The 14,801-nt window shown below is 58.5% G+C and overlaps 1 protein-coding gene across 3 annotated transcripts in view; it reads left to right on the forward strand.

Moving 5' to 3' along the window:
- CCDC88C (coiled-coil domain containing 88C) overlaps positions 1–14,801 on the forward strand; it is a 133,008-nt gene that overhangs the window by 89,679 nt on the left and 28,528 nt on the right. For all 3 annotated transcript variants that reach the window (XM_066273235.1, XM_066273237.1, XM_066273236.1), the window contains 7 exons: positions 1,528–1,712; positions 5,354–5,491; positions 7,363–8,433; positions 9,630–9,757; positions 11,156–11,297; positions 12,429–12,617; positions 13,709–13,870. In XM_066273235.1, coding sequence (XP_066129332.1) covers positions 1,528–1,712; positions 5,354–5,491; positions 7,363–8,433; positions 9,630–9,757; positions 11,156–11,297; positions 12,429–12,617; positions 13,709–13,870 — 2,015 coding nt within the window. The remainder of the gene's footprint in view (positions 1–1,527; positions 1,713–5,353; positions 5,492–7,362; positions 8,434–9,629; positions 9,758–11,155; positions 11,298–12,428; positions 12,618–13,708; positions 13,871–14,801) is intronic.

Here is a 14,801-nt window from a genome sequence, read left to right on the forward strand (position 1 = left end):
CTTGTGTTTATGAGAAACATGAGCCTGATGTGTCCTAGTGATTTCTTCAATGTTTGGGCATATATTTGAAAGGCAAACTCTCATTTCCTCGTCAATTTGTTGAAGAATTCCTCTCTTTTTACTCTTGTGTTGAGTGCAGAAAACCCCCACCATACATATCATCTTAACTTTACACCAAACAAAGGATAGAAGAAACTTGCCTCCAGTCTTTCCGGGGAACATGGCGGGTAGTGTAAACAATCCAGCACCACAGCTTAACAGCCTTTTGCAACCTAATCAGGCAAGTGAGGTGAGGGGTTGGACAGACTGTCAGCTTACAGCCAATTCCCCACACCTCTGTCCCCAAAAATATAAACTCCAAAAACCCTGTTGATTTTTTGATCCCCAACAGGGACATATTTCTCTGGAAGACCATAGGGTGCACCTGGAAATCTTCTAGGGTGCACCAGTGCGCCCTGGCGCACACTTTGAGAACCACTGCTCTAGGGTGTTCTGACTTGTTGGGTCTGTGCCACTGTCCTTGGTGGAGGTTGAGAACCCCAAGTGGGATGCAGACACTTTTTCGACCTTACAACCCTGCGGAGCTGCTGCACACACACGTCTCCTGCTTGACGTGCCTGCTGTTGAAGCTGTCCCCTCGCGCACCCCCCGTCCCCTGCGGTGATGAGTGCAGGGCAGGTGGGGTGCAGCCGTGTTAGCCGTACAGTGTGGCGGCTCCCAGGGCTGAGCATGTGGCACTGGAGGGCCAGGTGAGGCAACAGGTCTGACCCCTCTTTCAAGGGCTTTCATCTATATTCACTTTTTACCTCCTGAAAGAGCCCCGGAGTGTTTTTTACCTCTGCCTGACGTCGCGCCTGGTTGCGGCAAGGGTGGGGCCGAGAATGCCCATTCTTCCTCCTCTGCGTACCCTTTTCTGTTGGCGTTCAGGATGCGTAAAAGCCACGTAGAAAACCTACCTTTCTCTATCTTTACCTTACGTTTTTCTCTCGCTTAGAGTTCTTAAAGCAGCTTAGATAATACTATGAAATTTCTGCACAAAGGTCCTTATCCAGGGAGGGCAAAGCACTGGGCGTGCGTACCCCATGGCCTCTGCCACTCCCGGCAGACACAATAGTCAACCATCATGAGTGTCCCAGCCCCTGGCTGAGCCACCCAGACTCCCACTTCTCTCAGCTGTCATAGAGAGTGTCATCTGTTTGCCCTCTCTGCTAGTCTCTCAAATCCTTGACTTGACAGTCAGGTTAGCAACTTGGCAGAAACGGTTCCTGCAGTTACACGGTCTTTAACTTTTGGGGTGGCCTCTCCGCGGTCGCCAGCTTTCTTAAGCTCTGGGTTGCTCCCCCAACAGGCCCCAGCTGAGCCAGCAGAGGGGCCCCAACTGCCTGAGGAGCCCTCGGGTGCTGACAGCAGCAGCGCCCTGTGAAAAGGGGGGGCACCGTGCTGACCCGTGGGGGACCGTCCCGGGCCCCGCACGCCCAGGGCTCAGGGCCCCTGGAACCCGGGCTCTGACCCACCCCTGCCCTGCAGCCTCCAGGAAGTCATTTGTGTTCGAGCTGAACGAGTGCGCCTCCAGCCGCATCCTGAAGCTGGAGAAGGAGAACCAGAGCCTGCAGAGCACCATCCAGGGGCTGCGGGAGGCGTCCCTGGCGCTGGAGCAGAGCGGCCTCAAGTACGGGGAGCTGGAGAAGGAGAACCAGCAGCTCAGCAAGAAGGTACCGCGGGTGGTGTGTCCCCAGCCCGTCCACGCCCTCCGGGCAAGTAGGTGGCCGGGCGGCGCATTCAGGTGTCAGCAGCCACAGTTACAATAGCGGAACAAGAGTCATCACTGGAAGAGTCACGAGGCAGCATGACGTGTCCCCGCAGCAATGTGGCCTGGACACGACTGACCTCTGTGTGCCCTGTTACCTTCATCTGTGCAGTGGGGGTCCTCGTGTGCCCACCTAGGAGGTGTTGTGAGGATTGTATGAGTTAGTGTAGGTCAGGGGTGCAGCGCACAGTAAGCGCTTGGTGGAAACAGAGCAGAGCCCTGTAAAAAAGCCTCGGGCGGGGCGTGGGAGGGAAAACGCACTCGCGAGCGTGCGTGTGGCCACGGATAGGCCATTTGGAGCGTTGCTGGTGGTGAAACGACCAGTGCTCGCTCTCTGCTGTCAGTTGATGGGATGAGGAAGAGGAAGAGGAGAAGGCTGAACTGCATGTGCTCTTCAGGGTAGCCCCTGGGTCTTCCCAGCAGCACAGCAGAACACAGATGTGTGGGAGGACAGTCTTCACCCCACAGTTACGAGGACCCCCCCTCATTCCCATAGCAAGAAGGGTCGTAGGCTGGGGACCGCTTCCACGTGCTGGTCATTGTGGGTCAGAGGCCATCAGTATCTGTAGCCACACTGTGGATAGCATGGTGCACTGTGGGCTCTGAACACACCTTGACCCCTGGCTGGATTCCAGATGAGGGAGAGGGCAGGACCACTCTTACCTGCTGGCCACCACGTAGGACTGGGGCTTGCAGGTGTCCGAGTGTCTGTCCTTGCCGGCCCGTGACAGGGCTGCAGACGGGAGACCTGGGTTCCTCTGGTCACGGCTTTCTGGGACTTTATTTCTGGGTGAGGCTTGGGACCGTTTGTCCCCCCGTGAAATGGCTTCTCCAGTCCTCTCGTGGGACGTCCGAGGCTTGGTCACTCTTGCCCCTCTGAAGCACTGTACACCTTGCAGCAGGGAACCTGCCAGATAGTTTGTTTTCTCTGTGGGACAATAGGAGCCCCATCTGTGCCCTGTCTCTCCCGCAGAGCAGCACAGGGAAAGCGGCCAGACAGCGGGGGTTCTTTAGACTCACGTGGGCCTGGCACAGGAAATGTCTTTATGAATGGCAGTCCGACCTTGGCCGAGATATGAAAGAATTGACTTTAGAATGATGAGAACCTCCAACTCTCTGGGTCCTCAGGAGTCTGCTGCAGAAAGCCTGCATTGTCACCTCTGTGGCCCAGCCCCCTGCGGGCCTCAGGTGGCCTACGACGCTTCTCCTGCCCTCGGGATCCACCCTTGTCCCTCCTCTGCACAGACAGGGCTGGCGGTGGGTGCTGCCGACCGGGCGGGACTCCTCAGCCGCCCGTCTCTCGGGTCCCACCCTCCTGCTTCCTGTCTGGATCAGTTCCCTGCTAGGACACCACGGCCCTCGGGGAACATCCTGGCTCAGAGTCCCTCGTAGAAGGAAGGGGCTGCGGTTCCCAGAGCAGCGCTGTCCTGTGTCCGGAACCAGGCGCCCCGGGAAGGCAGCCCTCGGCTCGCCAGGGCACTCCTGTCCTGTCCTGCAGCCTGCCCACTGCCCACTGCCTGGCGGCGTCTGTCCTCACCCAGCAGGGCTGGCTTTGCTCTCTCCCCACGAGCCAGGCGCGTAGTGGGTCCTCCCTAACGTTGGATGGGTGGCGTGGCTCTGCCCTCGGCTGAGCACCACAGGTGACAAGCCCAACACGAGTGGTCCTGGAACAAGGGCAGGCACAGCCTCCGGACAAGTCCAGACAGCACGGCCACTCTGGGAGGTGTCTGAGAAGGAGGGAGGTGTCTGAGAAGGAGGGACAAGGGTCATCCGGGACGCAGCGGCGGGAGTCCAGCTCTCCCAATGCCAGCTCCGCGCCCCCACCACCCCGAGGGGCGCTGGGCTGTGGGCTTTCTTCAGTATGAAATGTCTGTGTAAACCATGGTTCCCTGAAGTTTACATCCTTGCCTGTAACTCACAACACCTCTGTGAACCTTAGAGAAGGTGCCTCTGTCCCACATCTGACTTTGCATTGACATTCTAAGAGTCCATTTCTTCAACCAAGAGTCCTGATCTTCAGAGGACGAGGGGCGGCCCTTTGGGGACCTGTCACGGTAGCACAGAGCAGTACGGGGCGGAGAGGCGGGTCCCTGGCACCTGCGCACTCGGGGACCTGCGGCCTCCCCACCGGAGCTCTCAGGCCGAGCCCGGCACTTCAGGGAGGATGGGGAACCGGTGGGGCCAGCTCAAGTCTCAGCCCAGCGAACTCCCCCAGGGGAACCAAGGGCCTTCGGGGACAGACAGGAGAAAGGGCTCCAGTCCCACGGCTCAAGGAACCGGACAAGGAGAAAGATAGGGGTGACTAGCAGTGGTGGTTGGGACACGGGGCAGTCACACCTTCAGATGAGAATCACCAACCGTCGGAAATGCAAAGGCTGGAGTCACATTCTTTTCTCTGGGAGGGAAGGGAGGGCGGGGGTGAAGCCTAGTAAACAGTAAGGCGGGAGTGGGGGGGCGGGGGGGGCACACCGCAGGGGTGAAGCCTAGTAAACAGTAAGGCGGGAGTGGGGGGGCGGGGGGGCACACCGCAGGCCCCGCTGAGTGGGCGGGGCTGGAGTAGGCCCGCGGCTGTGTGCCCGAGCTCTGCCTCATCCTCGCTGTGGGCCTTTGGGCAAGTCACTCGACTTCTCTGAGCCCCGTGCCCTTCTATGAATGATGGTTACAACACCTGCTCGCTGCCTGGCTCCTCACGGCCACTCAGTCGTGTTCCCTGCGGAGCGCAGGCGAGGAGGAGGTGCGAGGAGGTGGGGCAGCGATAGGAAGGCTGCGGAGGTTGGTCTCGCTTGTGAGACAGACTTGGACACAGTACACAGTACGGCACGGCACATTGTGCTGTTGGCCCTGGCTGCGGGAGGCTCCCCCATCCCTGGGTCTCCGGGTCGGGGCAGGGGCTCAGCGTGCTGACAGGGTGACGTGTGGACACGCATACGAGCCCCCCTGCATCTGCCCTCTCCACTCATGGGGAAGAAGCTTGCCTGGTTGGTGACGGGGCAGTCCAGGCAAGATGGACCGTGGTCTGGCCTGGGGCAGGCAGCAGGGTGAGGGGGGAGCAGCGTGGTGCCCCTGGAGGCACATGTATTTGGGGGGTGAGAGGAGTCAGGCAATGCGGAAGGCCACCTGAGCATCTGGGTGAACAGGATGTCACCATCCCGTGACATCCCTGCACGGCACCCAGTGGTGGTGGCTGCCGGCCCCAGGGCATGTACTCTGACCCTCAGGATAGTGGTCAAGGCCTGGGATGGAAGCAGGTGACCCAGGGGCATTGAGCACGTGGCCATGAAGGTGAGAGGTTGGTAGGCCCAGAGGGAGGCTGACTGCTTAGTGCCCATGACTTTTCTCTCTGCCCTGAGCTGGAAGTGCAAGCTGTGGGCTAAGAGTTAGTGGTCAGGGGTAAGAGGAGGTCACTGCCCAGCAAGGCCTGGGCATTTTCCCTTGAGAAAGGCCTGCTAAAGGTCTTTATGGGGCTGACACAGTTGAGATTTGCTTTAAAACATAGTTTGTTTTGTGAAACTGACTTTTCCACTGGCCGGCTGTTTGGCTCTGCAGATCGAAAAGCTGCAGACCCAGCTGGAGAGGGAGAAGCAGAGCAACCAGGACTTGGAGACCCTCAGTGAGGAGCTGATCAAAGAGAAGGAGCAGCTGCAGAGTGACATGGAGACGCTGAAGGCTGACAGAGCCAGGCAGGTCGGCCCCACAGCGCGATACGGCCCCCGGGACCACCACCCCCCCCCCCCCGCCTGCAACAGGGAAGGCCCAGGGTCCTAGCCACCTTCTGGTAACTTGTCAGCGCTGCGGGGTCACCAGTGTCCTCGCTCTCCTGCAGCTTGGACCGGCAGTTTTCAACTGCAGGAGCGGGCGGGTCCAGACCCTGCCTCTCGGGGACACTGGCGACCTTGTTTTTGATTGTCATGGCATGGGGGAGGAGAGAGGAGGTGCCCTGGCATGTTGGTGGGTAGAGGCCAGGGATGTAACTAAATGTCCTGCACACACGGGACAGCCCCACAGGACAAAGGATGACCCAGGTCCGAATATCCAGCATCACGCTGAGAACCCGGACGAGCCTCCAGGCTTGGTTTGCCTCACACTGTGAGAAGTCCCAGGGCACGCAGTCTGGTGCTGGGACGGCAGTGCCACCCAGGAGCCAGGCTTCCCTCTTCCTGCTCCGCCAGTCTTGGCCGTGGCTGTTGTACATCCCCAAGAAACGGGCAGGGGGACGGCCTCACCGGGACCCTCTGTTGACATCTCGTTGGCCAGACCTAAGACATGACTACCCCTAGCTGCAAGGGAGGCTGAGTATCAAGGACTTGGGTTTTTTAGCCTCTAATAGAGCAAAGAAAGGGAGTTGGGATGGTGCTATGTATAGAACAGACGTGGGGCCTCCCCCCTGATGTGTCTTACATTGTAGAAGGCAGAATGACAGGTGACTTCAGATGTATGCTATTGAGGGAATGAGTGTGGGTCCAGGGAGAGAGTCCTGCTAAGTGCCGGACGTTCAGAATCGTGGTGCAAGGCTTCTCCGAGCAGCTGACACCCCACGGAGCCCGGGGGAGGGGGTGAGCCGGAGCCGGTGAAGCTGCAGGTGGGGGTGGAGCGTGGCGAGGAGTCAGGGCGGAGGGAAGACTGAGCCGTGTCTGTGGGGGCGGGGCATGAGGAGAGGCCACTGAGCGGTGTCTGTGGGGGGCGGGGCATGAGGAGAGGCCACAGAGGTGTGTCTGTGGGGGGCGGGGCATGAGGAGAGGCCTCAGAGGTGTGTCTGTGGGGGGCGGGCATGAGGAGAGGCCTCAGAGGTGTGTCTGTGGGGGGTGGGGCATGAGGAGAGGCCTCAGAGGTGGGCGGCCGCATCTGGGCTCCTGCAGACCAGGATCAAGAGTAGGACGGGAAGTGGCCCTGGCCGGTTGGCTCAGCGGTAGAGCGTCGGCCTGGCGTGCGGGGGACCCGGGTTCGATTCCCGGCCAGGGCACACAGGAGAAGCGCCCATTTGCTTCTCCACCCCCCACCCCCTCCTTCCTCTCTGTCTCTCTCTTCCCCTCCCGCAGCCAAGGCTCCGTTGGAGCAAAGATGGCCCGGGCGCTGGGGTGGCTCCTTGGCCTCTGCCCCAGGCGCTAGAGTGGCTCTGGTCGCCGCAGAGCGACGCCCCGGAGGGGCAGAGCATTGCCCCCTGGTGGGCAGAGCGTCGCCCCTGGTGGGCGTGCCGGGTGGATCCCGGTCGGGCGCATGCGGGAGTCTGTCTGACTGTCTCTCCCCGTTTCCAGCTTCAGAAGAAAAAAAAAAAAAAAAGAGTAGGACGGGAAGTCACTTCCCTTGTAAGAGGAGGTGTGACTTACGTTTCTGAGTCATCCTGGCTGCTGTGGTGTGTTTCGACCTCAGCTGTCTCAGGGGGCATCTGTGTGCCCTTCGCCTGTGTCCAGAGCAGACCCTGGGCAATGTTAGGATCTCTCTGGGTACATGGTAGGAGAGTCTTCCAAAGCCTACACATTGGTCCCCCAGTTCGGACCCAAATCCCCGAAATGTGTGGGTGCCACCGCCCATGTCGTTCTCGCTGTGTCTTCCTGCAGATCAAGGATCTGGAGCAACAGAAGGATCATCTCAACCAGGCTGTGCGGTCGCTGCGGGAGAGGGCACAGGTCGGCAGCGAGGCGCGCGTGAAGGACGTCGAGAGGGAGAACAAAGCCCTCCACCAGACGGTGACGGAGACCGGCAGCCAGCTCAGCAGGCTGGAGTTCGAGAAGCAGCAGCTGCAGCGGGACCTGGAGCAGGCGCGGGAGCGGGCGGAGCGGGCGGAGGCGCTGGAGAAGGAGCTGCGCCGGCTGGAGAGGGAGGGCGAGCAGCTGGCCGGGAAGGTGGCCGCCCTGACCGCGGCGGCCGAGCGGGCCGACGCCCTGGAGCGCGAGGGCCAGGGCCTGACGCTGGAGAACCGGAGGCTGCGCAAGTCCCTGGACACCCTGCAGAATGTGTCGGTGCAGCTGGAGGGGCTGGAGCGGGACAACAGGCAGCTGGACGCGGAGAACCTGGAGCTGCGCCGCGTGGTGGAGGCCATGCGCTTCACGGGCGCCAAGATGGCGCAGGTGGAGCGGGAGAACCAGGAGCTGGAGCGGGAGAAGGAGGAGCTGAGGAAGACGGTGGAGCTGCTGAAGGCCCTGGGCAAGAAGTCGGAGCGCCTGGAGCTCAGCTACCAGAGCCTGAGCGCCGAGAACCTGCGGCTGCAGCAGAGCCTGGAGAGCAGCGGCCAGAAGGCGCAGGCCCGGGAGCGGGCGCTGGGCGAGCTGGAGGCGGAGCGCCAGGCCCTGCAGCGGGACCTGGAGGCCCAGCGGCTCACCAGCCGGCAGCTGGAGCGCTCCGAGCAGGACAGGAAGGCCCTGGAGCAGGAGGTGGCCCAGCTGGAGAAGGACAAGAAGCTGCTGGACAAGGAGGTGAAGCGGCTGTGGCAGCAGGTGGAGCTCAAGGACGCCGTGCTGGACGACAGCGCCGCCAAGCTGTCCGCCGCCGAGAAGGAGAGCCGCGCGCTGGACAAGGAGCTGGCCCGCTGCAGGGACGCGGCCGCCAAGCTGAAGGAGCTCGAGAGGGACAACAGGGACCTCACCAAGCAAGTCACCATGCACACGAGGACTCTGACGACCCTGAGAGAGGTGAGCGGGGGACGGCAGCCCCTCCACGGGGGACGGCGGGCTGGTGCGCTCCGGCCTGGCGTGGAAGTGGGGCTGAGCGGCCTCCTTAAGTGTTTGCCCTGGTGCTGAACAGGGCAAGACCGAAAGGTAAGAAGCAGCAGGTGAAAATCAGCTGGTCTCTCACTGCCCAGAGATAACCACTGCTGGTAGTTGGTTTATTTTATCATTTCTCCTATGCATGTACTCCTCCCTCCTTCCTTCCCTCTGCCTCTCTCCCTCCCTCCCTCTCTCCTTCCCCCTCTTTCTCTCTTCTTCCTAATCCCATTATATTTACTTATGCTTTTTCTCATTTATGTTAATAGGTTTTATGCTACAATTTCTAGTGGCTGCCGGCACTAATTACACTAATTCTATAGGTTTACTGTAATTATTTTTTGGCAGTTAGGTTGTTTTCACTATTTTAATACTGGACATCGTTGCACATGTAAACATTCACAAAGGTATCTATCTTCTTCAAACCTGGCTTCACCTAACGGCAGGTGGCTGGGAAGTTTGTGGGTGGAGTGTTTGGCGAGCACCGTGCTCTGTCACGCTGCGGGTCCAGGCCTTCAGATCGGTGGGGGCCGGCACGCGTGCACACAGCTGTGAACGTGGCAGGAAGTCGCGGCATTCTGGAGAGCTGCGAAGAGGCGTGGGCGTGGGTAGCCGACACGAAGGCAGCCACCCGAATGAGAGTAGCACCCGCGTTAGAAAAGGAAAATCAAAACCGGGATTTAAAATGAAACCTTGCTCCTTTTTGTACTTTCTGTCTGTTCCCAGTTCTTGCCACGAGCGTGGCATTACATTACCCCCCAGAAAAGGGAACCCTTGTGGGGATTTGAACCTGCCGGGTAAAGGCCAACATAGCGGTATTTCAGGCCCACGTTTGCGTGTGTTTGGAGCACACTGGCTCCGTCCTGACACACTGCCCCGTGGCCCGGTCATCTACAGTGCAAGGGGCCGGAAGGGCGTATTCAGTCTTCTCTTTGGGAGACGTTCTGAGGCTCACCTGTCCCCATCTGAGCCACCGCCCAGTCCTCTCGACACCCGAGTCGGTCACCCGAGTCGGCCGTGACCGGGAAGACAGTCGCTCAGCCTCGGGGAGGACCTGTGCCCAGCCCTCCCTGCCGTTTCCGCCGGGCTCCTGTCCGACTCACGTCCTCTCCCTGTCCCTGCAGGACCTGGTGCTGGAGAAGCTGAAGAGCCAGCAGCTGACCAGTGAGCTGGACAAACTGAGCCAGGAGCTGGAGAAGGTCGGCCTGCACAAGGAGCTGCTTCTGCAGGATGACAACAGCAACAGCGACACGTGAGGACCCCTCCCATGAGTCTGCAGGCCCGACACCCGCACCTACTCCCACGTGCACCGTGTCCCACCTCCTCGCGCCCTCAGTGCAGAGCTCTGCGTAGCCCTCCTGGCAGAGGGCGGGGGTCCTTCATGTCCAGGTCCTCCTCCTAGAGGGCCCAGGGAGGAGAGGGCGGAGGTGCCTTTGTCTAATAAAAAGGCTTCTTTTTTTTTTTTTTTTTTTTTTTTGTATTTTGTATTTTTCTGAAGCTGGAAACGGGGAGGCAGTCAGACTCCTGCATGCACCCGACCGGGATCCACCCGGCATGCCCACCAGGGGGCGTGGCTCTGTTGCGACCAGAGCCACTCTAGCGCCTGGGGCAGAGGCCAAGGAGCCATCCCCAGCGCCCGGGCCAACTTTGCTCCAATGGAGCCTCGGCTGCAGGAGGGGAAGAGAGAGACAGAGAGGAAGGAGAGGGGGAGGGGTGGAGAAGAAGATGGGTGCTTCTCCTGTGTGCCCTGGCTGGGAATCGAACCCGGGACTCCTGCATGCCAGGCCGACGCTCTACCACTGAGCCAACCGGCCAGGGCCAGGCTTCTTTTTCTTAATAGACTTTATTTTTTAGAGCAGTTTTAGGTTCAAAGCAAAATAGAAGGGAATTAATTAAAGAAGGTGCAGTAATTTCCCATGTACCCCTGTCCCTGCCGTGGACACAGCCTCCCCCATAATCAGCGTCCCCTGCTGTGGTGGTACGTTTGTCACACTCAGTGACCTGCACTGACACGTCATCAACCCCGAGTCCATAGTTCCCGTTAGGGGTCACTCGTGGTGGTGTCCATTCTGTGGGTTTGGACGGATATATGATGACAAGTGTCCATCATTAGTGTCCTACAGGGTAGTCTCACTGCCCTAGCAGGCCTCTGTCCCACCCTTTTATCCCCCTCTCCCCCACCCCAGCCCTTTAATTTTTTTCTTTTTACAATTTATTGCCTTTGCCTGCAGTGCTTTCTTAAATTATCTCATTGTTCAAGGCAGCCCTGAACTTGTAACTGACAAGATCCACATGCTAGAACGTGACATCCTTCTGGTGCAGTCCCCTAGCACTGTGGCCTTGGGCAAGTTGCTCAGCCTCCCCGAGACTCAGTTTCCCCTTGTGTAAAAAGGCCGGGATCACTCCTCCCTAAGACAATGGCTGCAAACCTGCCCCAGTGACCCTTGAAGATGTCACAGGCGTGTTGACCTGGGCGTCCCGGGGTGGCCCTGGCCGGGTGGTTTCGGCTCCTGCAGACGTTCTGGGCTGGTGGCTGCCACGTGCCGAAGGAAACCAGTCTGATGGAGGCGGGGACAGGTGGCGGCTGGGAGATCGGAGCTTGTGGGTGGCAACGGCAGACAGGATACTATTGTATCTTTGTGCTTTTCAGGAAATACAAGATTTTGGAGGGCAGGAATGAATCAGCATTAAGGACGACACTAGCCATGAGAGAAGAGAAGATCGTGTTCTTAGAAGCGCAGGTGGAAGAGAAAGCCAGCCTGAACCTCCAGCTGCAGAAAGAGCTCCAGGCGGTAAGAGCCGGCCTGCGGGGCAAGCTCTGGGTCCCGGCCGTGGGGTCCCTGTCTCACCTGGGTAGCAGAAGGGCAGCCGGGGTGCCCGTCTTCCTGGACACGTGTGACCGAGCAGCAGGGTTCCGCTACTTCAGAACCGTGCATATCGGGCTGCACAGAACCAGAGTGTGAATCAGAGGCTGGGGGTGGGGAGGAAAGGAATAATATCTGGGGACAATGATGAGAACCCACTGAACCTGTGCGCATCGGGCAGTAAGCAGAGTCTCACGGGCACCTTCAAGCGGGATGGAGGCTTGCAAGGATGTACATGTCTACTCTTGGCACACACATGCCCTCCACATGCTTGCACACACATGTCCTCCATCTGTTTGCTCTCCCACACGTGCACACAGGTGCTCTTCCATCCCCCCTTTATGAGCCCTCAGCGCGTTTCCTGGTTGTGCGATTGGATAAGGAGTCCAGAGCAAGGCGGTTCTAGAGCTGGGACGGGCTTTATAACAGCACGTGGTCCACGTTGCCCGGGCTCACCTCCGTCTTGGTAGAGGGGAGAGGCTGAGGCTCAGGAAGTGAGAAGACTCGCCACCGTCGTGTGGCTTCAGTCAGGACTGCAGCAGGCTGGGGTGCCAGCCTCTGTGCAGGATAGAGCAGGGGTCCCCAAACTGCGGCCCCCTGAGGCCATTTATCCGGCCCTTACCGCACTTCCAGAAGGGGCACCTCTTTCATTGGTGGTCAGTGAGAGGAGCATAGTTCCCATTGAAATACTGGTCAGTGTGTTGATTTAAATTTACTTGTTCTTTATTTTAAATATTGTATTTGTTCCCGTTTTGTTTTTTTACTTTAAAATAAGATATGTGCAGTGTGCACAGGGATTTGTTCATAGTTTTTTTTTATAGTCTGGCCCTCCAACGGTCTGAGGTACAGTGAACTGGCCCCCTGTGTAAAAAGTTTGGGGACCCCTGGGATAGAGGTTACGTGCCCCTCCACCAAAGCAGAGCAGGGTGTCGGCCTTGTGTGCCGGTGCTGGGGGAGGCGGGAGGTGGGGGTAGGGCCGCTGCTCTCCGGCCACTGGGACAGGCACTGTGCCAGGCCTCTTCCTGACCCCAGCCTGCCTCCGTGCCCCTGTGCCCACAGCTGAAGGAGGACTGTGAGGGCCTCAGGCAGAACCAGGAGGAGGGGAAGCACCTTCAGAACTCTTTGAAACCCCCTGTGGGGACGTCGGCCACTGGTCAGCAGGGGAAGGAGAGCTGGGGGTCGAGCCACAAGGAAGCCACCGTGGAACGGCTGCGAGTACAGGACCGGGCCATCGAGCTGGAGCGGAACGTGAGTCGCCCCAGCCCTGGGCCCTGAAAGAGAGCCCATCTTCTGCATGACCCCCGTGACATAATGCCATCTCTGGGAAGGACACTGGACGTAGATTCTGTTGAGACTTATCCAGATCTAGGTGGACACTTCTTGAGTTGTGTTGGCAGGACCTGTGAGCTGCTTTTCATGTCAGTGTCCTTCAGCATTCCTAACACATACAGGGGCATACTCACAACTTCCAGTCTGCCTGCCCATCCAACGTGGCCTGTGGCTTACACACCGGGACTGTTTTCATACTGTGTGTGTGTCTGCTCTGTACCGGGGCTGGCAAAGCCCGGCCCGATGCCCACGTCTGAAAACAAGGCTTTCCTGGCACATAGATGTGCCCTTTGTTCACCTGTCGTGTGGGGCTGCCAGCTCCGCGGTGGTGGGGCTGAGGAGTTGGCGTGGAGACCACATAGCTGGCGTGCCCCAAATATTTAGTATCAGGCCCTTTGCAGAAAATAGCTCTGCAGTGTCAATCCAAGCCCCCGATTTCATTTCACTCTCCCAATACTTTGAGGAAGTACACGGCGATAGTTTTCATCAAGTTTAAGAGACTTGACCAAAGTCCATGCTAGTGAGGTGTGACCCCCGTTACCTGTGACCTGTGTGCCCTGGCTCCTGGCCCAATTGGTGGCATGTTTTATGAGGTCTTTATCAGCCTCATGGAGCATGAACCACTTTATTCCGCCTGCTGTCAGTCCTGAGTAGGGTGAGGCCGTGGCCGCAGGCCTACTCGCTCATCCTCTGCAAGCAGCCTCCTGAATTGCACTCTCAGAAGTTCAGCAGAAAACAGAAGCGTTAGAGAGAAAGGACGGGGTGGCTCCAGCTCCAGCCTGCCTCTGCCTCTCCCTCAGGCTCAGGTGCTCTGCAGAACCCCCTTGAGGGGCATTCTTTTCTGTCTTGAAAGCACATCCCCCCTCAAAATAGGTCCCCCCCCAATTCTGTTGATTGTTTTTTTCCAAGAGGGAAAATGTTACTTCTCCCACCTGGTGGGCCCTGACTCTGGCCTCCAAAGTGCCGTTTCCTGAGCTGGTGTTTGATGACGGCCCCCTGCTTCCCCCTAGAACGCAGCCCTGCAGGCCGAGAAGCAGCTGCTCAGGGATCAGCTGCAGCACCTGGAGACCCAGAACGTGGCCTTCAGCAGTCAGATCCTGACGCTCCAGAAGCAGAGCGCCTTCCTGCAGGAGCACAACGCCACGCTGCAGACCCAGACAGCCAAGCTGCAGGTGAGGGCAGGGCACGCATCTGGCCCTGAGACCCGCCCCGGGCACGCCAGCTCCTCACAGTGACTTCACACGGCACGCCTCTGGCCCCGAGACCCGCCCCGGGCACGCCAGCTCCTCACAGTGACTTCACACAGTGAGCATGGCAAAGCCTGGGCGAAGTGTGGGGTTCTGTTCCATTTTATTTTTAATGGGCTCGTTGTAAACAGAGGTGCCTAGCCTCAGGGCCTTGGAAGGTGGTGATGATGGTCAGGTTAATGCACTGGGTTCAGTGAATGAACCTACGACGGCCTGGGCTGAAGGCTTCATTTCCCTGTTTTTACTTGCACATCTTGTCTGTTTTCTTTTTTTTTTCTTTTTTTTTTTTTAATGAGAGAAGGGGAGATACAGACAGAAATCCACATACACTCCCACTGGGATCCACTAGCACACCCCTCCACTCTTCATCTGGGGCCGATGCTCACAACTGAGCTATTTTTAGCACCTGAGGTGGAGGCTCCATGGAGCCATTCTCAGTACCCGGGCAATGCACTCAAGTCAATCGAGCCATGGCTGTGGGAGGAGAAGCAGATGATTGCTTCTCCTGTGTGCCCTGACCAGGGATCGAACCCAGAACTTGACACGCCAAGTTGACGCTCTACCACTGAGTCAACAACTGGCCAGGGCCAAGGCTTGTCTATTTCTCAAAGTGTGTTGATGTGCAATTAGGAATGACTTGGAAGAGAGATGCTGGGATCAACTATAAGTTTTGTTCAGTAGAGCTGAGCAGGCTTCTTGACTGTGGGACATGTAGAGCCTTTTGAAAGCTATGGTGGACTTTTAACCTCCACGAGGGAACCAGGGTACGAAGGGGCTCCTGGGCCATTGAGAGCATCGAGCACACGAGTGTTCTGGGCCACACAGCTCGAGATTTTGGTTTGTAGTTATGGTGAAT

This window comes from Saccopteryx bilineata, chromosome 4 (genome assembly GCF_036850765.1).
Source record: "Saccopteryx bilineata isolate mSacBil1 chromosome 4, mSacBil1_pri_phased_curated, whole genome shotgun sequence".
Lineage (NCBI taxonomy): Eukaryota > Metazoa > Chordata > Mammalia > Chiroptera > Emballonuridae > Saccopteryx > Saccopteryx bilineata.